The sequence below is a fragment of the Indicator indicator genome, chromosome 2 (assembly GCF_027791375.1).
Source record: "Indicator indicator isolate 239-I01 chromosome 2, UM_Iind_1.1, whole genome shotgun sequence".
NCBI classification, from domain to species: domain Eukaryota; kingdom Metazoa; phylum Chordata; class Aves; order Piciformes; family Indicatoridae; genus Indicator; species Indicator indicator.
The window spans coordinates 829,086-852,500 of NC_072011.1; the positions used below are offsets into that span (position 1 = coordinate 829,086).

The 23,415-nt window shown below is 51.8% G+C and overlaps 1 protein-coding gene across 5 annotated transcripts in view; it reads left to right on the forward strand.

The window, feature by feature from the left end:
• The window catches only part of KCNQ5 (potassium voltage-gated channel subfamily Q member 5), a 272,790-nt gene that overhangs the window by 200,492 nt on the left and 48,883 nt on the right, over positions 1-23,415 (forward strand). For all 5 annotated transcript variants that reach the window (XM_054393509.1, XM_054393477.1, XM_054393501.1 and 2 more), the window contains exons 3-5: positions 4,642-4,768; positions 18,488-18,663; positions 20,315-20,440. In XM_054393509.1, coding sequence (XP_054249484.1) covers positions 4,642-4,768; positions 18,488-18,663; positions 20,315-20,440 — 429 coding nt within the window. The remainder of the gene's footprint in view (positions 1-4,641; positions 4,769-18,487; positions 18,664-20,314; positions 20,441-23,415) is intronic.

The following is a 23,415-nucleotide window of genomic DNA, read 5'->3' on the forward strand; positions in this document are numbered from 1 at the left end:
GTGTTCCTGTGTGACCTGTGCTGGATTCTCTGGTCCTGCTCTGGCAGGGGGCTTGGACTGGAAGCTCTCCAGAGATCCCTTCCAACCCCTGACTCCCTGTGAGCTGTGGATCCTTGCAGACATTTTTTATGTTTGCCTGCATTTCGATCCTTGTTCATAGAATCACAGAATTGTTAGGGTCAAAAGGGACCTCAAGGCTCATCCAGTTCCATTCTCCTCCATAGGCAGGGACACCTCACACTGGAGCAGGTTGCTCAGATGGAAACTCCTTTAACCACTTCTTTAAGGCAGCCTGTTCCAGTGCTTCACCACCCTCAATGTAAAGAACGTCTTCCTCATGTTCAGATGGAACTTCCCAGGTTCCAGTTTGTGCTTGTTGCCTCCTGTGCTGTCACTGGGTACCACTGAAAAAAATCCTGGCCCCATCCTCCTGGCACCCAGCTGTTGAGTATTGATAAGCATTGATAAAATCCCCCTCATGCTGCTCTTCTCCAGGCTAAAAACCCTCAGCCTTTCTTCATGAGGAGGATGTTCCTAGGCCCTTAATCATCTTTGTTGCCATTTGCTGTGCCCTCTCCAGCAAGTCCCTGCCCTTCTTGAACCACATCAGTTTGCAGCTCTGTTGTCCTACTTTGTTAGCCTTTGGAACACTTACCAAGACAATTTCCACACAAGAAGTATAATTAAAATAACAGCAGAGCCATTGTCCTGTGGACAAATCCCTTGCATCCAAACCTCAGCTCATTTAGACCTGCAAGAAGAAGAGCAGAGTGCTCAGCTTTGGTCATTTTCTCACCTTGAAAATGGTTCTGGATCCCAGATGTCAATCTGCACAGCCAAAGCAGCTGATTGCAGCAGCAGCTAATGGGTTTTAGCTTTAATAAGCAGTTCTGTTAATGAACAGGAAAGCTGTGATAAAAACCTTCAATTTTCTGTTGTAATGTTATTCTGAGGGAAATCTTTATCACTGAAAGCTACCTGAGAAGCATCTTAATGTAAGCAATGCCAACAAATCAGCACTTGTACCCTAATTAGATAGGGAAGAAAACCCCAGAAACCTGAGCTCATCCTAGCTGGATGATACAAAGTGTTCTTCATTTCACTAATTATCAGCCCTGCTCATTAAGAGTCCTGCAGGACCTTTGGAAAATACAAATCTTGCTCTGCAGGCCTCTTCTTTTCCTTCCCTGCTGTGTGTGTGACCCTCATTGGTCCAGGGGCAGAGCAACCAAGGCAGATGCAGATGGCAAAAACTTCTTCTCCCTCTCTGCTCTGCCCTGCTGAGACCACAGCTGCAATCCTGTGTCCAGTTTGGGGCTCCCCAGTTCCAGAGAGACAGAGAGCTGCTTGGAGAGAGTGCAAGGGAGAGGCAGGAGGATGCTTAGGGGACTTGAGCATCTCCCCTGGGAAGAGAGCCTGAGAGCCCTGGGGCTGTTTAGTGTGGAGAAGAGAAGGCTGAGAGGGGATCTGATCAATGTCTCTCAAGAGCTGAGGGCTGGGGGTCAAGTGGAGGGGGCCAAGCTCTGCTGGGTGCTGCACAGCAAGAAGCCAAGGAGCACTGGAGACAAAGTGGAAGAGAGAAGGTTTCATCTCAAGAGGAGAAGAAACTTCTTTGGTGTGAGGGTGAGGGAGCCCTGGAGCAGGCTGCCCAGAGAGGTTGTGGAGTCTCCTTCTCTGGAGCCTTTCCAACCCCACCTGAATGCTTTCCTGCGTGGCCTGCCCTGGGTGCTGCTGCTCTGGCAGGGGGATTGGACTGGAGGATCTCTTTAAAGGCCTGCAGGGACAGGAGCAGGGACAATGGCTTCAAAGTAGAGCAGAGAATCTTGAGATTGGATGTGAGGGAGAAGTTGTGCAGCAGGAGGGTGGTGGAACACTGGCACAGGTTGCCCAGGGAGGTGGTTGAGGCTCCATCCCTGGAGATCTTGCAGGTGAGGCTGGAGAGGGCTGTGGGCAAGCTGCTCTAGTTGGGGATGTCCCTGCTGAGTGCAGAGGGTTTGGACTGGATGAGCTGTGGAGGTCCCTTCCAGCCCAGCCCGTTCTTTGATTCTATGACTCTAGGATTCTGTATTTGTTCAGCTCAATTCAAGCCCAGATTCACTTGGGTGCTGTTTCCAGCTCCATTGCCTTGCAGAGCTCCAGGGTCCCACAGTCTAGAAACATGCAGACTCTTTATTGGGGAAAAGTCAATCCTGGATCAACCCTATCCTGACCAGTGCCACATCAGCCCTCATCCTGCAGGAATAACAAATTAATTGGTTGGCCAGCAGCAATGTTTTTCCTGACCATGGAGATACGCTCAGCTGCCAAATCAAACGCAGCTTTAATCCTCCTCTGCTTGATGAATTCTCCAAGAAGCTCCTGCAAGTATTCTTCTCCTTCTGTTGGTGGGCACAGCAATTTTCATGCTGTTATTTCAAACCCCAGCATTTGATGATGGAATTCAGTGGTGGTAGCTGAGCCATAAGAAGTTCCATGGAAACAAGAGGAAGATTTTTTTCTTCCCTGTGAGGGTGACAGAAGCCTGTTGGAGGCTGCCCAGGGGGGTTGTGGAGTCTCCCTCTCTGGAGATATTCCAAGCCCAGCTGGCTGTGTTCCTGTGTGAGCTGCTGTAGGTGCCCCTGCTCTGGCAGGGGGGTTGGACTGGATGAGCTTTGGAGGTTCCTTCCAGCCCCTGGCATTCTGTGACTGTGAATTTCAGAATATCCATAATCCCATCCCATAGTGTATCTATTTTATCACTGCACATTAAAGGGATTCACATTCCCTTAAGGCATGGGAGATGAATTGTGCTCCAGGCTCTGGTGCTGCAGCTCTCTTCAGACCACTCTTGCACTGAAGAATTTCTACCAATCAAAAATGGCATAAATGCAGCTTGGTGCTATGAAAATGCACAACCTTAAAGGAGGTTCTCTGACAAAAGCAAGCCAGGCCAGACCGTTAAATGCTTTCCTGCACAAGCTGCCCAGGGAATGTTTTTCCTGGTGTGAACAGTCATTTGCTGTCCTACAGTTACATAATCATTGTGTTTAATTACACTCTGATGGATCCTAACCTGCTCCTAGGAGCAAATTGTCTGCCTGAATGCTGCTTCATCATCTCAATCACCTCACCTGTCTATTGCTGCAATGAGAACACATCCAACAAAGTGTTCAGCCTTCAAACTAAGAAAAAATCTATGGATCTGAATACATAACAACCTCTTCACTAGCTGCCTAACCTGCCTGTGGTCTGAGAATCATAGCCCATGCAATCATTAAATCATAGAATGGCCTGGGTTGGAAGGGACCTCCAAAGATCACAAAATCACAGCAACATTCAGGCTGGAGAAGCCCCTCAGGAGCTCCAAGCCCAACCATTAACCCTACTCTACAAGGGGCACCCCTAAACCACAGCCCCAAGCACCACAGCCAAACCACCTTCAAACACAGCCAGCCTTGGGCACTCCACCACCTCCCTGCCCAGCACATTCCAAGCCCTGACCACTCTGCTGCCTAAGGGCCACTCTAAACCTCCCCAGGGGCAGCTTGAGGCTCTGCCCTCTTCTCTCACTAATCACCTGGCAGAAGAGACCAGCACCAACCTCTCCACAACCTCCTTGCAGGGAGCTGCAGACAGCCAGGAGGTCTCCCCTCAGCCTCCTCTCTTTCACACTAACCAGCCCCAGCTCCTTCAGTCTCTCTCCAGCACATTTCTTCTCCAGCCCCTTCCCAGCTTCCTTGCCCTCCTCTGCCCTGGCTCCAGCACCTCCACATCTCTCTTGCATTCAGGTGCCCCAAACTGGACACAACACTCCAGGTGTGGCCTCCCCAGAGCTGAGTCCCAGGGGACAATCCCCTCCCTGCTCCTGCTGGACACAGCATTGCTGATCCCAGCCAGGATGCCTTTGGCTTTCTTGGCCACCTGGGCACACTGCTGCCTCCTCTTCAGCTGCTTGCCCATCAGCACCCCCAGCTCCCTTGCTGCCAGCAGCTTTCCAGCCACACTGCCCCAAGCCTGCAGCCTTGCTTGGGGTTGTTGTGCCCCAAGGGCAGGACCTGGCACTTGTGCTTGATGAAGCTCCTCCTGGTAACGTTAGCCATGGATCCAATCCATCCCAGTCCCTCTGCAGAGCCTCCCTCCCCTGGTGCAGAAGTAAGTTCATTCACTCCAACCCCCTCTGCAGTAACTAGAGCAGGCTGCCCAGACTATTTGCTTTTATTTGGGTTTTTTTTGGTGTCTGTGATTCAGTTCTTCCTATGAGTAGCCAGACTTAGCAGGTACTTAACATTATTCAGGTTAGCCTTGGGCTGTTCTTCAGCCTTCTGTGTGCAGATATGTGGCCATCCCTTGGAGGAGGTTTGGCTCGGGATGCTCAGATGCTCAGGCTGTGTCACCAGACACACAGAGTGATCAGTGTGCTGCCCAGGGAGGTGGTGGAGTGCCCAAGGCTGGCTGTGTTTGAAGGTGGTTTGGCTGTGGTGCTTGGGGCTGTGGTTTAGGGGTGTCCCTTGTAGAGCAGGGTTAATGGTTGGGCTTGGTGCTCCTGAGGGGCTTCTCCAGCCTGAATGTTGCTGTGACTCTGTGATTAGTTTCTTGATGCCTCGTTGCTGCTTATCTGTACCAGGAATTGATTGTTGTTGTTGCTGTTATTTGCCCTTCTAGGAGTTTGTGATGATTGTTGTCTTTGGTCTGGAGTTCATTATCCGTATCTGGTCTGCTGGCTGCTGCTGCCGGTACCGCGGATGGCAGGGGAGGCTGCGCTTTGCCAGGAAGCCTTTCTGTGTCATAGGTGAGTCTGCAAGCTCCACACCTGCACCACAGACACCCTCACCCTGCCTGCCTGCTGCAGGGAAACTCCTGCAACCACACCACCAAGCAGCTGTCAGTCCAGAGCACCTATGTGTCAGCTGGAAAGCTGCTGTACAGGGACAGGCTGAGGGAGTTGGGGGTGTTCAGCCTGGAGAGGAGGAGGAGGCTTGGAGGGACCTTAGCAGTCTCTACACCTATCTAAAAGGATCAATCCAGAACAGCTATGTGGCAAATGTCATCTGAAGAAAGATGTTGTCTGAGGACAGGCTGAGGGAGTCTGGAGAGGAGGAGATATAGAGGGGACCTGTGGTGGGTTGAAATTCTGCCTCCCACCCCCTTCTCCCTGGAAATAAAATTGTCAGACCAGCTCAGCTGGAAGCAAATGAAGATCCATTTACAAGCAAAACTATAATCTGGAAATAGGGAATGCAATGAATATGTACAAAATATGCAATGTTTACAGGCCAAAAAGATGAGCAGAGGGCTGGAGCACCTCTGCTATGGAGACAGACTGAGAGAGTTGGGGTTGTGCAGTCTCGAGAGGAGAAGGCTCCCAGGAGATCTTATTGTGGCCTTCCAGGATCTGAAGGGGGCTCCAAGAAAGCTGGGGAGGGACTTTTGAGGGTGTCAGGTGGTGATAGGACTGGGGGGGATGGAACAAAACTAGAAGTGGGAAGATTCAGATTGGATGTTAGGAAAAAATTCTTCCCCATGAAGGTGGTGAGACACTGGCACAGGTTGCCCAGGGAGGTGGTGGAAGCCTCATCCCTGGAGGGTTTTGCAGCCAGGCTGGATGTGGCTGTGAGCAACCTGCTGTGGTGTGAGGTGAGTTCCAGGGTTGGAACTGGATGATCCTTGAGGTGCTTTCCAGCCCTGACAATTCTGTGATTCTCTGATTTACAATTTATAAACAACACAAGAAGGACCTGGACAAAACCAGGGGGTTACTAACAGCTTCCTCTTCTTCCCCTCTTTTCCCCCTGTACACTGAGAGATAGAGAAGAGCAGAGAGTAACTGTCAGTACTTAGCCACAAGAAAGAAACAGCCAAGCAAAAGCAACCAGCTGGGATCTGCCAGAGCAAAGCAGCTAGAAGAGCAAGAGTCAGTCTGCACAACTGACTTCATGTTAGTAATGAGACCAACGGGATTATTTACATCTTATCATTATTTGCCTTTTTCCATCCAGTGGTAATTTATTTGCATTCCACCACTTTTCTGCTCAGTCTGTGGAAAATTTTCTGCCTAAAACTACCACAGGACCTTACCACTCTCTGCCTAAAAGGAAGTTGTAGTCTGTGCTGGGACACACCCATCCTGGATGGGGCTGAGAAGAACCCAGCCCCAGGTGGACAAAAGAAATTTAATCTGGGGAGGGCTTGGCCCCTCCCCTGCTGGGAGAAGGTGGTCCCCTGACTCAGAGGTGGTCTATTCCACTTCCCCTTCCTGTCCAGCAAGCCTATAAAAGAGGGGGGGGATATGTTGCTACTCTTCCCTTTTTTCCTGCCTCGTCTGCTCGAGAGTACTTCCTGCTGCTGTTGCTGTCTCCTGCACCGGACCACGTGGCTGGGGCCCTTTCTCTCTCTCAGCTGAATCCACTGACATCCAGGGGAACACAAGGCCATCCAGGCTTGGCTTTGTATATTTTTCTTCCCACTTACCCTCATCCCTCACCTCTGTGAACCCCCACCCTGTTACTGATATATATATATATATATGTAAAAAATTATTCTTTTTCCTTTCCCTTTTGTGAAAAAAGAAAAAAATTTACTCCTCCTACTTCCAAACCGACTTCAGAATATTTCTTTCATGAGTTTTTTTTTTTTTCTTCTTCTTCTCTCTCTCTCCACCCTGCCGAGAAAAAAAGGGAGAAGGGCTGGGGGAGGAATTTATATCTATTATCATTTGAGCTCCTAAACTCAGAGCTCAATCCACCACATAGTCGAACACCATCTCCTTGCCTGGCTGGGGAGCCCTTTGCAGCCTCTCCCTTGGTGCTGGAGGGGGGCTCCCCCGTGTCTGTGGTGGTCTCCAGGGCAGAGTCAGCATTACAAAGGGAACTGTGGAGGAACTGGTGGTTGGCGCTGAGGAGGACACCAGCCTTAAGTGCAGTACAACCAGTGGCTGGAGCTGGCTGATGGTTTGGTTTGGGCAGCCAAGGTGTCCATCAGAAGCTTGTGGTAACATCTGGGGATTCTTGTGCACAAATTCCCGTCAGTTCCACTCCAGTGTGAGGGTCTGTGTTGAGGGGAGCTCATCTCCCTGCTGTGTGTGGGGGTGAGGCCCTGTGGGCATGCTGGGGGACAATCCCCTACGTGGTTGTGTTGAGCGCTTGGGGTTTCTTCATGGGGATTTGGAACTAGATGATCTTTGAGGTCCTGCTCCAACCCAAAGCTTTCTGTGATTAAAGCACCCAGAAGGCTCTTCTCCCAGGCAACCAGTGAGAGGGCCAGAGGGCATGGCCTGAAGCTGTGCCAGGGGAGGTTTAGGTTGGATATTAGGAAGCAATTCCAGACAGGCTGATTGGGCACTAGGATGGACTGCCCAGGGAGGTGGTGGAGTCACCATCTCTGGGGCTCTTTAAGAAAAGCTTGGATGTGGCACTTGGTGGCAGGGGTTAGCTGATGGGGTGGTGTTGGGTCACAGGCTGGGCTTGATGATCTCAGAGGTCTTTGCCAGGCTCAGTAATTCTGTGGTGCTGTGATCTGCCTGGGGTTTTTCTCTAGGTCTGAAGCCACAAAGGCCCCAGGCAGCAGTTAGCCCTTGCTTCTTGGATGCTCCAAAAGACATGGCCCTGCATGCCACACATACAGCATGTGTCCTGGAGGAGTGAGGGCTTGAGATCTGATCTCCCTGAACATCCCAGGAGCTGTGTGCATTGCATGGACACAACACACACTGTGTACAGCTGCATGCATACCATGCACATAGAGTTGCAGAACGTGCTGCTCCAGCAGCATCTCTCTTCTACTGAGGGGCCCAAAACTGGACACAATACTCCAGCTGTGGCCTCCCCAGTGTCAATAACCAGGAGTAAAGTCAGTGCAAGCCCTCAGGATGCTCAGTGCTGGAGCATTTTGGCAGTGAGGAGAGGCTGAGGGACCTGGGCTTGTCCAGCCTGGAGGGCTTCAGCAGGAGCTCAGTGAACTCAGTGCTAAGGTCTCCTTGTGTGACCACTTTTGGCTTCTTACTTCTCATGCATTTGTTTAATTATTTACTTAGCCATCCATTCAGTTATTCTTTCTGATTATTGTTCCAGTAGAACAATAATATTTTAGGAGCCTTACTCTGTTTACTAATAATTAACTTTGTTATCTATCTCCAGCAGATCTGCCCTCTGGTTATTATTATTTTTTTTTCCTTTGTGATCAGACACAAATCATATAAGGGACTAGCCCCAGAGTTAGAAATAATAAATGTGAGGATTGCCTCAAGGGTCACATTCAGACAGCCTTTATTTTTTTTCCATTAATAATGAGAAAAAAAAATTATGCAGGGCCAGAGCTCTGTGCTTCCATTGGCGTGGCCACAGTGTCACTGCTCTGACAAATTAGCTCATCAAGGGCTGCTACCAGGTTAGTGATGCTATCCATCAAATTATCTGGCAGTCCTGGACCCTTGTTTACTGCTGTGAAATCAGGAATAGTAGTGCAGTGTTGCAGCCTGCCCTGCGCTTTGTTCCCTGTCAGGAGCTAGCTGCCATCCCTCCCTCTCTCTGTTTGCATACCAGCTATGTATGGAGAGCAAAGAGCAGAGCCTGCAGGTGCTCCATGTCCCTCAAGATGTCCTTACTTCTGCACCAGGGGAGGGAGGCTCTAGAGAGGGACTTGGATAGATTGGATCCATGGTCTGCAGTGACCAGGGAGAGCTTCAATAAAGCCAAGTGCCAGGTGCTGCCCTTGGGGCACAACAACCCCAAGCAAGGCTGCAGGCTTGGGGCAGTGTGGCTGGAAAGCTGCTGGCAGAAAAGGGAGCTGGGGGTGCTGATGGGCAAGCAGCTGAAGAGGAGGCAGCAGTGTGCCCAGGTGGCCAAGAAAGCCAAAGGCATCCTGGCTGGGATCAGCAATGCTGTGTCCAGCAGGAGCAGGGAGGGGATTGTCCCCTGGGACTCAGCTCTGGGGAGGCCACACCTGGAGTGTTGTGTCCAGTTTGGGGCACCTGAATGCAAGAGAGATGTGGAGGTGCTGGAGCCAGGGCAGAGGAGGGCAAGGAAGCTGGGAAGGGGCTGGAGAAGAAATGTGCTGGAGAGAGACTGAAGGAGCTGGGGCTGGTTAGTGTGAAAGAGAGGAGGCTGAGGGGAGACCTCCTGGCTGTCTGCAGGGACATCTGGAGGTCATCCAGCCCAGCCCCCCTGCAGGTTCACCTAGATCAGGTCACACAGGAACGTGTGACCAGGAGCCATGGTTTAGTTGTCAGGAGGTGTTAGGTATTAGGTAATAGATTGGACTTGATGATCTCTGAGGTCTCTTCCAACCTGGTTGATTCTGTGATTCTGTGTCCAGGTAGGTTTGGAAAGTGTCCAGAGAAGGAGATTCCACAACCTCTCTGGGCAGCCTGCTCCAGGGCTGCAGCACCCTCATAATAAAGAAGTTTTTCCTGAAGTTCAAGTGAAGCCTCCTGGGTTCTAGTTCATAGCTGCTGCCTGTTGTCCTATCACTGGGAACCACTGAAAAGGGCCCAGCCCCAGCCCCATGACCACAGGAATGTGTGGGATCTGCTCCCTGCCAAGCCATTTAGTGGCACTGAAGCAAGCTGCAGCACAGGAGGTTCCACCTCAACAGGAGGAGGAACTTCTTGACTGGGAGGGTGCCAGAGCCCTGGAGCAGGCTGCCCAGAGAGGTTGTGGAGTCTCCTTGTGTGGAGCCTTTGCAGCCCTGTCTGGATGTGTTCCTGTGTGACCTGTGCTGGATTCTCTGCTCCTGCTCTGGCAGGGGGGATGGACTGAAAGCTCTCCAGAGTCCCTTCCAACCCCTGACACCCTGTGAGCTGTGATCCATTGTCCTTTCTCTGGATGGGACCTGGCACAATCAAACCTCTGGCCACTGTCCTGTGTGTATTAGAAGTTTTACCACCCCAATGAACTCTCTCAGTTTGTCCCACATGGTGGCATTAGAACAATAAATAATGTCTGGGTCAGAAGAGTCAGATCCTGCCAGGCTCAGCTGCACGGCTGAAGGCTTTCAGAAGAGCTTTGCTCTCTCTGCTGGCTGTAGGAGATTTTCACAGGAACACAGCCAGGTGGGGTTGGAATATCTCCAGAGAGGGAGACTCCACAACCCCCCTGGGCAGCCTCCAACAGGTTTCTGTCACCCTCACAGGCAAAAAATTCTTCCTCCTGTTTCCATGGAACTTCCTCTGCCTCAGCTTCCACCACTGCCCCTTGTGCTGGCATTGGGCATCACCCAGCAGAGCCTGGCTCCAGCCTCTGGGCACTCCCCCTGCACAGCTTTAGCACCAGCAAGGAGCTCACCTCTCAGGCTCCTCCTCTCCAAGCTCCAGAGCCCTCAGCTCCCTCAGCCTCTCCTCCTAAGGAAGATCTTCCACTGCCTTCAGCAGCTTTGGGGCTCTCTGCTGGACTCTCTCAAGCAGTTCCCTGAGGTCCTTCTTGAGCTGAGGGGCCCAGAACTGGACTGTGTCTGAGCACAGATTTTCTTTCTGGTCAGGGCTCAGATCTCTGCTCACACTCCAGGCAGGCTGTGATTAATCCTCACCTCCTGGTGAAAGGATTTGGCAGGAGATCTTCAGGAAATTCTTGGGCTGGATGATGCTCTTTGAGTTTTGCAGATGTTGTTGCCACTCCAGCCAGAAACTTCCACCCCCTGCCCCTTGTCCTGTCCCTGGGCATCATTCTGGGCAGCCTGGCAAGGAGGAGTGAGGAGCACCTGAGCACACTCCTGTGTGGGTGCTGGGAGCAGTGCACTTTAGTGCCTAGGCTCTATGCAACCTCTGCATTTAGATGTGGGGGTTGAAGCTCCTGTTCGTGATTTTTTTTTCTCACCTTACAGCTGAGCCCTCTCCTAGTCCTGTCACATTTCTCCAGGGTTGTTAGACTTCCTAGTGGGCCAGGGAAGCCCAGGGCAAGACTGCATGGAGTTCAGTCAGCCCCTTAGCACTTTCCCTACAGCTGCTTCTACTTCACCTCTAGCCAAGCTGCAGCATGATGCAAGTGTCACAAGTTCAAGTTCTGCTGAGGCTACAGAGTGAACAAATTCCCAACAGGAAGCTGAAGTCCATGATCTGTAATCAGGCTCTTGAACTCCATGGCTGGCAAACCTCACTCCAGAGGTGGCTGCTGCATGTTGCTGCATCTACTTTCCATTAATTAGGATGCTAATGAGCCACCACGTGGCACTTTTGCCAAAGCTTTACAAACAAATCCATATCTAGGCTGTGATAAGATCTGACTGGAAGGAGTTCAATATGTTTATGGAATGATCTGTTGGGTGGCTGTCACCTTGGTATTCAGACACATTCTGCAGTTTAAATACAGGCAGGCAGCAAATCTGCTGCTCTTGATAAACATAATAAACAGCCCCTTGCTCAGTGGGGTATGAACTCTCAGTAACCTAGGGATGGTCTGTAATTAAGTAGATGCTTGACCAAGGAGGCACAGCTCACATCACAAGCCAGAAGAGCCAAGTTCCAGCAGCAGCAGATTCCATGCTGGGGTGGTCACAGAGAATTGTCAGGAATGGAAGGGACCTCAAGGACCATCCAGTTCCAACCCCTGCCATGGGCAGGGACACCTCACACCACAGCAGGTTGCTCACAGCCACATCCAGCCTGGCTGCAAAAACCTCCAGGGATGAGGCTTCCACCACCTCCCTGGGCAGCCTGTGCCAGTGTCTCACCACCCTCATGGGGAACAACTTCTTCCTGACATCCAATCTGAATCTCCTCACTTACAGTTTTGCTCCATCCCCCCCAGTCCTATCACTCCCTGACACCCTCAGAAGTCCCTCCCCAGCTTTCTTGGAGCCCCCTTCAGATCCTGGAAGGCCACAAGAAGGTCATCTGGGAGCCTTCTCCTCTCCAGAATGCACAACCCCAACTCTCTCAGTCTGTCTCCAGAGCAGAGCAGCTCCAGCCCTCTGCTCATCCTCATGGCCCTTCTCTGGACACCTTCCAGCACATGAAAGGAGGAGCCTGAGAGGTGAGCTCCTTGCTGGTGCTCAAGATGTGCAGGGGGAGTGCCCAGAGGCTGGAGGCAGGCTCTGCTGGGTGATGCCCAATGCCAGCACAAGGGGCAGTGGTGGAAGCTGAGCCATAGGAAGTTCCATGGAAACAGAAGGAAGAATTTTTTCCCTGTGAGGGTGACAGAAACCTGTTGGAAGCTGCCCAGGGGGGTTGTGGAGTCTCCCTCTCTGGAGATATTCCAACCCCACCTGGCTGTGTCCCTGTGTGAGCTGCTCTAGGTGCCCCTGCTCTGGCAGTGGCATTGAACTGGCTGAGCTCCTGGCATTGTGGGATTCTGTGATCTCACTTTTCAGCTCAGTCTCTTCTAAATCCCTGCACTTGCTGTAATTAATGTCATTTCTCAGTGTCTGCTCCTAGTAGTGCTCATGCTGCATGTTTCTGGTTAGTACCAAGGACTATGTGCAGACCAAGGTCCCTGCTGAATTTTGTGTGCAACACTGGAGCTGCAGAGTGCAAGGCTGTGCCTGCAGGGGGGAGTAGGCAGTTCAGCAGACCCTGAACTGGCCACCAAGGGATTCCAGTCCATGTGTGTCATATTTGGAACAAAGCTGAGGGATCAGAGCAGTGAAGTTGTTCTTCAGTGGCTGCTGTCTGAGGAGGAGTCTGTTCTGCCAGTCTATGAGTCCCTGAGTCCAGTTCCAGTTCACAGAATGATAGGGGATGGAAGGGACCTCTGGAGATCCTCTAGTCCAGCCCCCACCAGTGCACTTCCCACCTGCCACTGAGTCCAGTCTGGGACTTCTGTCACAGCATCACTTGAGCATCATCATGGAGAACTTGGACTGCTGATGGGAAGCAAATTCTGCATGGGACAGCAATGTGTCCTGGTGGCCAAGAGAGCCAATGGGGTCCTGGGGTACAGCAAGCAAAGTGTGGCCAGCAGGGCTGGGGAGGTTCTTCTTCCCCTCTGCTCTGCCCTGCTGAGACCACAGCTGCAATCCTGTGTCCAGTTTGGGGCTCCCCAGGTCAAGAGAGACAGAGAGCTGCTGGAGAGAGTGCAAGGGAGAGGCAGGAGGATGCTTAGGGGACTTGAGCATCTCCCCTGGGAAGAGAGCCTGAGAGCCCTGGGGCTGTTTAGTGTGGAGAAGAGAAGGCTGAGAGGGGATCTGATGAATGTCTCTCAAGAGCTGAGGGCTGGGGGTCAAGTGGAGGGGGCCAAGCTCTGCTGGGTGCTGCACAGAAATAAGCCAAGGAGCACTGGAGACAAAGTGGAACAGAGAAGGTTTCATCTCAAGAAGAGGAGAAACTTCTTTGGTGTGAGGGTGACGGAGCCCTGGAGCAGGCTGCCCAGAGAGGTTGTGGAGTCTCCTTCTCTGGAGCCTTTCCATCCCCACCTGGATGCATTGCTGTGTGGCCTGCCCTGGGTGCTGCTGCTCTGGCAGGGGGGTTGGACTGGAGGAGCTCTGGAGGTCTCTTCCAACCTCTCATGTTGTGTGATACTGTGATCACCACAGGTGATCCTTGCCAACCCTCCTTGCCACCAGGGGGTTGGGTTTGCTATTGGTTTCATATAGATATTTCTATATATTTTATCTTATTTTTATTTTCATTGTAGTACTTTTAGTTTTCCATTCCATAAGTCCCTCTCCCCTTTTCCCTTACTCTTCCCCTTTGGGACAGGAGAAGGGTCAACAGAGAGCTTCTGCCACTTGGTTAGTGGCTGGGCTAGCCCTCACCCTTGGCACTGAGGAAATGCATTTTATATTCAGGCAAGATCCATTTCTCTTTGCCCTCAGAATTAGAAGCACTCTCTATCTCCCAAGGCAGAGGACAGCCAACAATACAGTTTCTGAGCAAAGTGTGGTTAAATTCTTGCTCTGAGAGATTTGGAGCAGGAAATGGCAATCTCTCAGCCCCACTGAAGCTATCCAAACATCAATGAATAATCCTTAATTGGTCCAGACAGAGGTGCTGGTGTACCCTGTCACCCAGTGCTAAGGGGAGTCATCTCCTATGTCAGGAGCTTGGAGTAATCACTCACAACCAGACAATTCCAGGAGCACAGGGCAGGTGCTGTGTGGCACTGGCAAAACTCAATTCCTTTGAACCTTTTGCAGTAGGGGAGTCCCCAGGGAACTCCACCTCCCAAGGGAAGCTGTTGGAGGTCCTGGAATGGGCAGGAAGAAAGGCAGGGGCATTGGCTTTGGTAAAGAGCTGTCCTGTTGAGAGTGGGAGAGGGTAACCAAAAGCCTTAATAAGCGCTGGAATGATTTCCAGCCCAAAGCATAATCCATAATATTTGGCTGACCTGCCTCTTTTTTAAGTCCTAAGAAAGATTTGCAGCAAAGTGTTGGAACAGGTCCACAGGAGGCCACAAAGGGCTGGAGCACCTCTCCCATGGGGACAGGCTGAGGGAGTTGGGATTGCTCAGCCTGGAGAAGGAAAGGCTCCAGGGAGACCTTAGAGCAGCCTGCCAGTACCTGAAGGGGGCTACAGGAGAGCTGGGGAGGGACTTTTGACAAGGGTCTGGAGTGCTAGCACAAGGGGGAATGGCTTTGAGCTGTAAGAGGGCAGAGTGAGACTGGAGATGAGGAAGAAATTCTTTGCAGTGAGGGTGGGGAGACACTGGCACAGGTTGCCCAGGGAGGCTGTGGCTGCCTCCTCCCTGGAGGTGTTCAAGGCCAGGCTGGATGAGGCCTTGAGCAGCCTGGGCTGGGGGAAGGTGTCCCTGGCCATGGCAGGGGTTGGAGCTGGCTGATCTTCAAGGTCCCTTCCAACCCAACCCATTCTGTGCTCTATGAATTACAAATGGCTGTGCCACTGTGCAAGGTGGCACTAGCCCAGCTGGCCTTGCCATCTTGTCACTTACCAGGGACACTGCCTTCAGCACAGTCCTTCCCTGAGGGTTTTCCAGCATGCTCTGTGTGAGCACCAGAGGCAGGCAGACACAGAAATACAGAAGCTGGCTTGCAGGGGGCTGCCTGTGTGCTCCTTGGCTGTGCTGCCAGTAGAGTCAGGCAGAATCTGGGGCTTAGTTCAGCTGAGTTCACTGAGGTGTTCCCTGTTACATGAGATTCCCTGCTCTCCAGCAGCTCCTTCTGAAGGACACAGACAGCCCAGGCCTAAGAACATAGCTGTCAGGCCAAGGGGATGTTTCAGATACCTTAAGGCATCTCAGATAGCACTGGACAAATACATTTGGGCAGCTGAATTGAGCCTCTCTTTTATTTTGTAGAGAGAGCAAATGAGCTGAGCAGGCAGCAGGAGCCTTCCTGGGAAGTACTGCACCTCTCCTCTCCTTGGTTCCCTTGTGCTGCACAGGGAGGTCAGACTCCCAGCACCATGCTGCTTGCAGGTGTCCTCACCCAGAATTGGGCTCTTGGTATTAACTATCCCAGGATTAAATCTTCCCCCATGAGATCATCCTGCTGGATATGAATCTGTGTAAACTTTTAGCATCTTGTGAAAAGGGTTTCCACAGTTTATCAGGACACTCTTCAAATCGTAGAATCACAGAATTGTCAGGGTTGGAAGGGACCTCAAGGCTCATCCAGTTCCAACCCCCTGCCATGGGCAGGGACACCTCACACCACAGCAGGTTGCTCACAGCCACATCCAGCCTGGCTGCAAAAACCTCCAGGGATGAGGCTTCCACCACCTCCCTGGGCAACCTCTTGCAGTGTTTCTCCTAGAGACATTCTCCTGGAGAGTGAAGCCATGCACAGAGATGGAATCATATCAATCCACTCCAAGATGCTAGAGCTGGGCTGAGTGGGTTTAGAAATGGGAGCTGGGAAGTGCTCAGTTCAGTTTGCAGTTCAGATTGAACCCTCTTGAAATGCTTGGGTGGAAGATGACCAGACCTGAGTAGAGGATGGATGGATGGCTCTGTAGGAGCAGCTAAAAGTGTATAAAAGGAAAACCTAATTGATCTTGAGAGATTTCCATGATAGATGCATGGCTAAAAAGGAAGGTGGAGGGTGGAGCAGCCATGAGTGCAGTTTGTGGCAGTCTGCTGTCTCCCAAGAGAGAGAGATGATCTGATGATCCCTGGGAAACATCACGGGGAAGAACTTTCTCCTAACATCCAATCTGAATCTCCCCACTTCTAGTTTTGCTCCATCCCCCCCATTCCTATCACTGCCTGACACCCTAAAAAATCCTTCCCCAGCTTTCCTGTAGGCCCCCTTCAGATCCTGGAAGGTCACTCTCTGTACACTGAGTGTGGCACTGAAGGCATAAAGCCACCCACAGGGTGGCTGGGGGAAGCCCAGGAGGTTTGCAGACCAAGGCTATTTGGACCTCAACTTACTTCGGTGGCTGAGCAGAACAAACCAAGGCTGTTTCCTGCTGTCCTGGGGCAGTCTAAGGAAACAGTCTGCTGCTTGCAGGTGTAGCCAGGCTCTCTCACCACTCACCTGTGGAGCCCTTTTCACTTACTGGGTCGTTCTTGACTTGGAGATACCCTTGGGGCAAGATGAGAGGTCGTACCCAACACAAAAGAAGTGAACCTCATGTCAGCAGGAACTTGCTTGTGGTTCTTCACTGGCAACCTCCTGAAAGGAGGTTGTGGAGAGGTTGGTGCTGGTCTCTTCTCCCAGGTGATTAGTGGCAGAAGAAGAGAGCAGAGCCTCAAGCTGCCCCTGGGGAGGTTTAGAGTGGCCCTTAGGCAGCAGAGTGGTCAGGGCTTGGAATGTGCTGGGCAGGGAGGTGGTGGAGTGCCCAAGGCTGGCTGTGTTTGAAGGTGGTTTGGCTGTGGTGCTTGGGGCTGTGGTTTAGGGGTGCCCCTTGCAGAGTAGGGTTAATGGTTGGGCTTGGTGCTCCTGAGGGGCTTCTCCAGCCTGAATGTTGCTGTGGTTCTGTGATTCTGTAATTGTGAGCTCAGATTGTCCCTGCACAGAGATATGCAGGCATCACCAAATCCTAAGATTTAAAGCAGGTATTCCTTACAAAGGCTCTTTAAACTTTTAAAGAAGATCAGGACATTAATTATGAGGTGATGAAGTAACACAGAGCTTGTTCTGTGCTTTTCCCCTTGGTGTGACTGCCCCAATCATCATCAGAGAACACTGTGCCTCCTTTACAGCATCCCTGTGCCATTGCTGAGCTGCTTCTCCTCATCCCAATCAGCAGTTGGCTGATTAGTTAATGCAGAACAAACTCACTCTCACAGTTTGATTCTGTGACCTGAAGACAGAGATCTCTGCACTTGCTGGGCTCCCACACACTTCCCCTGCTGCCAGCCCTAGAAGAATGTTTCTGAATGCCCAGCTCTGTGTTTCCTTCCAGGACGTGGTGCACCAGGGACGCAGTGTCCAGAAGCTGCATTCCTCAAGCACACAGTGGTTGTACTCACAGGAAATTCATCTGCCTGTTTGTAAGCCCAGTTCTCATCACCAGGATTCCTATGTGTTTTTTTTTTTTTTTTACTTTTGCTTTTTTTGGCCTTTTCATAGGCAAAAATTGCTGCAAGAAACTTGCTGTAGGAGAAGATATAAAGGGAAAAAGTTTTAATCCATCTCCCAACTTGTACAGTTGGCTACATCAGACTTCAGAGCTCCTCCATGAGGTTCATAGAGTCATAGAATGGTTTGGGTTGGAAGGGACCTCAAAGCTCATCCAGCTCCAACCCCCTGCCATGGGCAGGGACACCTCCCACCAGCCCAGGCTGCTCAAGGCCTCATCCAGCCCTCCAGGGAGGGGACAGCCACAGCCCCCCTGGGCAACCTGTTCCAGTGTCTTCCCACCCTCACTGCAAAGAATTTCTTCCTCATCTCCACTCTCAATCTGCCCTCCTCAAACTTCAATCCATTCTCTCCTTCAACACTGCTTCTCTTATCACAGGATCAGAGGATGTCAGGGGTTGGAAGGGACCTCTGGAGAGCTTCCAGTCCAAGCCCCCTACCAGAGCAGGAGCAGAGAATCCAGCACAGGTCACACAGGAACACATCCAGACAGGGCTGCAAAGGCTCCACACAAGGAGACTCTACAACTTCTCTGGGCTCCAGGGCTCTGGGACCCTCACAGTGAAGAAGTTCCTCCTCCTGTTGAGGTGGAACCTCCTGTGCTGCAGTTTCCATCCATTGCCCCTTGGCCTATCCCAGGCTGCAACTGAGCAGAGCCTGTCCCTGTCCCCTCCCTCCTGACCCCCAGCCCTCAGCTATTGAGAGACATTGATCAGATCCCTCTCAGCCTTCTCCTCTCCAGACTAAGCACCCCCAGGGCTCTCAGCCTCTCCTCCCCAGGCAGTGCTCCAGTCCCTTCAGCATCCTTGGAGCCCTCCCTTGGACTCTCTCCAGCAGATCCCTGTCCCCCTTGAGCTGGGGAGCCCGGATCCAGATGGTTTTAAAATCACTACCCTGAGCCTTCACCCTGAAGGTTCCTGAGGCAGTTCTTGCCCCCAGCTGTGCCTTCCCATCCCTACCTCCCAGGGGCATCTCGGCGCTTTCCGCTTCCCACCCTCAGCGGAGCCTGTCCCGCATGCCCCTCGTTGGGTGCTGTAGCTGTGTGTGGTTCCTGTGTGCAGCTGGACATTAATGTTTCTCTGTGATGTATTTCTTTCAGACATCATTGTTCTCATCGCTTCAATTGCAGTTGTTTCTGCAAAAACTCAGGGTAACATTTTTGCAACATCAGCACTGAGAAGTCTTCGTTTCCTACAGATCCTCCGCATGGTGCGCATGGACCGAAGAGGAGGCACTTGGAAATTGTTAGGTTCTGTAGTTTATGCACACAGCAAGGTAAGTGGTGACCCTAGGGGCTGGGTTGGTGCCTTCACTCCAGGTGGTTCACCAGGAGGGGCCCAGGAAACAAGCCCCCCCTTCTGTGGAGCACAGCACCTAAAGTGTTCTGCAGGAAGGTCTGTTGGGACGGGCAGGAGCACAGAGTCAGCACAGAGCCCTGCTGGGGTGGGCTGAAGGTCCCTCCACAGAACACTGCCAGACCAGCTCAGCTGGAAAGCAAATGAAGCTCTGTTTGCAATCTAGAAATATGGCCTGCAGTGGGTAGGTACCAAATGTGCAATATTTACAGGTCTTAACCATTTAGAAACAGCACAAGAACCCCCCTGGACAAAACCAGGGGGGCACTGATAGCTTCCCCCTCCCTGCTCCCCCTGTGCAAGGTAAAAGAGAGAAGAGCAGAGAGTAGCTATTGGTACTTAACCACAGCAAAGGAACACAGCCAAGGCCAGCAGAAGCACCAGGTCACACCTGCCAGAGCAAAGGAAGCCAAAGGGAGGGAGTTAGTTTACACAACTAACTTTATGTTAATTATCAGACCCATAGGATTATTTAGACCTTATTTTCCCTTTTGCATCTAATGGTGGTTTATTTACATTCTAGCACTTTCTGTTCAAGATCTGTGGAAAGTTTTCCAAGGCACAGCCTAAAACTGCCACAAGTACCTCAAACATTCTGAAGGAAGGGATGGGCACAAGCACAGAGAGAGCACAGAGAGAGCAGAGAGCTCTGTGACATGCTAGCAGCTTTCAGGACATGTTGAAAGCATTGTCCTTGATCAGAGAATCAGAGTCATGCAAGGTCAGGATCTGCAGGGGTTGTTCAGCTTGCAGAAAAGAAGGCTCCAGGGAGACCTTGTAGTGGCCTTCCAGTATCTGAAGGGGGCTTAGGTTGGAAAGGAGCTTAGAGCTTATCTACTCCAACCTCCCCACCATGGGCAGGGACACCTCTCAGCTTGACTTGGCTGCTCAAGGCTGCATCCAGCCTGGCCTTCAACACCCCCAGGGAGGAGGCATCCACAGCCTCCCTGGGCAGCCTGTGCCAGAATCCCATCACCCTGGCCCCGAAGAACTTCTTCTTCAGCTCCAGTCTAACCCTGCTCTGCCTCAGCTTCAAACCATTGTCCCTTGCCCTGTCACTGGACATCCTCAGGGAAAGTCCCTCTGCAGCCTCTTCACAAGGGCTTGTAGCAGCAGGACAAGGGACAATGGCTTGGAACCAGAGAAGTGTAAGTTCAGGTTGGGCATTAAAAAGAAGTCCTTTACTGTGAGGCTAGTGGAACTCTGGACCAAGTTGCTTAGGGAAGTGGTGGAGCCCCCATCCCTGGACACATGCAAGGTGAGGCTGGACAGGGCTCTGAGCAGCCTGATCTAGTTGGGAGTGTCCCTGCTAGTGCAAGGGGGTTGGACTGGATGAGCTTTGGAGGTGCCTTCCAACTGAGTGCATTCTCTGGCTGTCTGAAGCTGCTCTACATTGGTCCTGTGTCAAACCTCAGGACAAGCTTTGGTTCACTCTCAGGGCACATTTGCCTTTGACTTTTAACTGCTGGGATGCCAGGAGAGCGTAGAGATCTCTTTCTTTGTGTCTGCCTTGAAATGCCATCCCTGCAGTATTCCCAACTGACACTCATCTCTGATTTCTCTTTGTCTAGGAGTTAATCACCGCCTGGTACATAGGATTTTTAGTGCTCATCTTTTCATCTTTCCTGGTTTATCTGGTGGAAAAAGATGCAAACAACCAGTTCTCCACATATGCAGATGCTCTCTGGTGGGGCACAGTAAGTACAGAAAAAACAATGTGCACTCTTTAAACATCATCTTGGAGCTCTCTGAGTTTCACCTGCTGTGGATTTTAGCTTGGTGTGCTGCTCGCTGAGTTGTTTTCACTGGCAGCAAACTGGTCTAAGAAGCTCCCACCTCCAGCTATTCATCTCCACATCCAGAGTTCATTTTATCCCATCCTGCAGAGCAGCTGTTCTCCAGTTTCTCCTGCAAACCAGACCACTAAACCCCCCAGAGAAGAAAGCACTTTGGGTTTTTTTAACCCACATTTATTTGGTTCGGCGGTTTGGTCCCACAAAGAGCTGCTTGCATCCCAAGCAGAGGGCTGTAAGATGCAATGCAGAAAGAGGAACAAACACCAGGAAAGAAAGAGAGAAAAAAAATAATCCCGCATCAGCTTTGTGCTGAAGGGAAAACTCTCAGCACTGCCCTTACAGTGATGTTGTTGCTCCTTTCTCTGTAGCTTCAGCACAAAAAGCAAGAACAAAGATTCCCTTTCTGGTGCAGCAGTGCTGTTTTGGCAGGTGTAAGAGCACTGATGTAGATGAGCTCAGGCTTAACTGTCACAGAATCACAGACTTACAGCAACATTCAGGCTGGAGAAGCCCCTCAGGATCCCCAAGCCCAACCATGAACCCTACTCTACAAGGGGCACCCCTAAACCACAGCCCCAAGCACCACAGCCAAACCACCTTCAAACACAGCCAGCCTTGGGCACTCCACCACCTCCCTGCCCAGCACATTCCAAGCCCTGACCACTCTGCTGCCTCAGGGCCACTCTAAACCTCCCCAGGGGCAGCTTGAGGCTCTGCCCTCTTCTTCTCTCACTACTCACCTGGCAGAAGAGACCAGCACCAACCTCTCCACAACCTCCTTGCAGGGAGCTGCAGACAGCCAGGAGGTCTCCCCTCAGCCTCCTCTCTTTCACACTAACCAGCCCCAGCTCCTTCAGTCTCTCTCCAGCACATTTCTTCTCCAGGCCCTTCCCAGCTTCCTTGCCCTCCTCTGCCCTGGCTCCAGCACCTCCACATCTCTCTTGCATTCAGGTGCCCCAAACTGGACACAACCCTCCAGGTGTGGCCTCTAGTTGGGGATGTCCTGCTTCCTGCAGTGGGGTTGGGCAAGGTGACCTTCAAGGGTCCCTTCCAACCTGATGCATTCTGTGATTGGATTCTCAAGGCAGATACCCGTCCTGTAATCCAAAGAGATGTAAAACTCCTCTTGACTAAAGTCATGAGAGAAGGCTTTGTCTTCAGCCTCATTGCTGTAGTTTGTTCCTTTCACTTTTCTTCAAATGCTAAGGTCTAGTTTTGGCTTCAAGCTTTCTAACCTGCCTCTGTTGACAGGGTTGTGAAGTGTCTGGTTGGGGATGCTGGTGCCCTTGTGGCCAAGAGAAGCAATGGGGTCCTGGGGTGCAGCAAGCAAAGTGTGGCCAGCAGGGCTAGGGAGGTTCTGCTCTGCCCTGCTGAGACCACAGCTGCAATCCTGTGTCCAGTTTGGGACTCCCCAGTTGCAGAGAGACAGAGAGCTGCTGGAGAGAGTGCAAGGGAGAGGCAGGAGGATGCTTAGGGGACTTGAGCATCTCCCCTGGGAAGAGAGCCTGAGAGCCGTGGAGCTGTTTAGTGTGGAGAAGAGAAGGCTGAGAGGGGATCTGATCAATGTCTCTCAAGAGCTGAGGGCTGGGGGTCAAGTGGAGGGGGCCAAGCTCTGCTGGGTGCTGCACAGCAAGAAGCCAAGGAGCAACAGAGACAAAGTGGAAGAGAGAAGGTTTCAGCTCAAGAGGAGGAGAAACTTTGGTGTGAGGGTGAGGGAGCCCTGGAGCAGGCTGCCCAGAGAGGTTGTGGAGTCTCCTTCTCTGGAGCCTTTCCAACCCCACCTGGATGCTTTCCTGTGTGGCCTGCCCTGGGTGCTGCTGCTCTGGCAGGGGGTTGGACTGGAGGATCTCTGGAGGTCCCTTCCAACCTCTGATGTTCTGTGGTACTGTGATACTGGTGGACACTCTGGCTCCAGCAGCCCCTATGGGGTGGCAGGGGGGATGTGAACCTGTCAGAGGCACTCGCAGGCATGCTTTTTGCCCTCTGATTCTCCAGGGAACAGCCTTTACCTCCCTGCAAAGCCACTAGGAGTGGCTTAGCACTGCACAGGCAGGGAGTCTGGACTAAGCAGAGGACTTAACCCATCTCCAGCAGGCAGTAGTGAGAGGAAACACAAGCATGAGGGGTGAGAAAGTGCCACCAGGCTCAGCCCTCAGCTCTTACACCTGACTGAGACTCTTGCTAAGTGCAGATCCTGCTCCCTGAGCAGCTCTAGCAGCAGGAACAAGCTCTTTGTTTCAGAGTTTCCATCTCTGCTACCTGCTGACTGCTATTTTTTGAGCAAAAAAAAGCCCTGCTGAGGAATGCTCAGTGTATAAAGTGCTGCTTGAAATACTTGGTAGCCTGTGGAGTGAAAATGTGTGTACTTGTTGGTCAGGTAGGTAGTGCAGCTGAGGACAGAGGAATCATTTCTTGCCATCAGTAGAGAAAACCAAAATGTGATCAGAACCCTCTGCAAACAATCTTCATTCTCTTTTTCAGCATCGTGGCTTCTTTCCCCCAATCTGTGACAGCCTGCAGCAGGGCACCAGTGGTGTTCCCAGGGCTCAATGTTGGACCACTTCTCTTTCACCTCTTTATTGGTGACCTTGATGAAGACCCAGAGTGTGTCAGCAGTGAGTTCTCAGATGACACCGAGTTAGGGTCAGTGTGGATCTGCACCAGGGGAGGGAGGCTCTGCAGGGGGACTTGGATGGATTGGATCCATGGCCAAGGTTACCAGGAGGAGCTTCAACAAAGCCAAGTGCCAGGTGCTGCCCTTGGGGCACAACAACCCCAAGCAAGGCTGCAGGCTTGGGGCAGTGTGGCTGGAAAGCTGCTGGCAGCAAGGGAGCTGGGGGTGCTGATGGGCAAGCAGCTGAAGAGGAGGCAGCAGT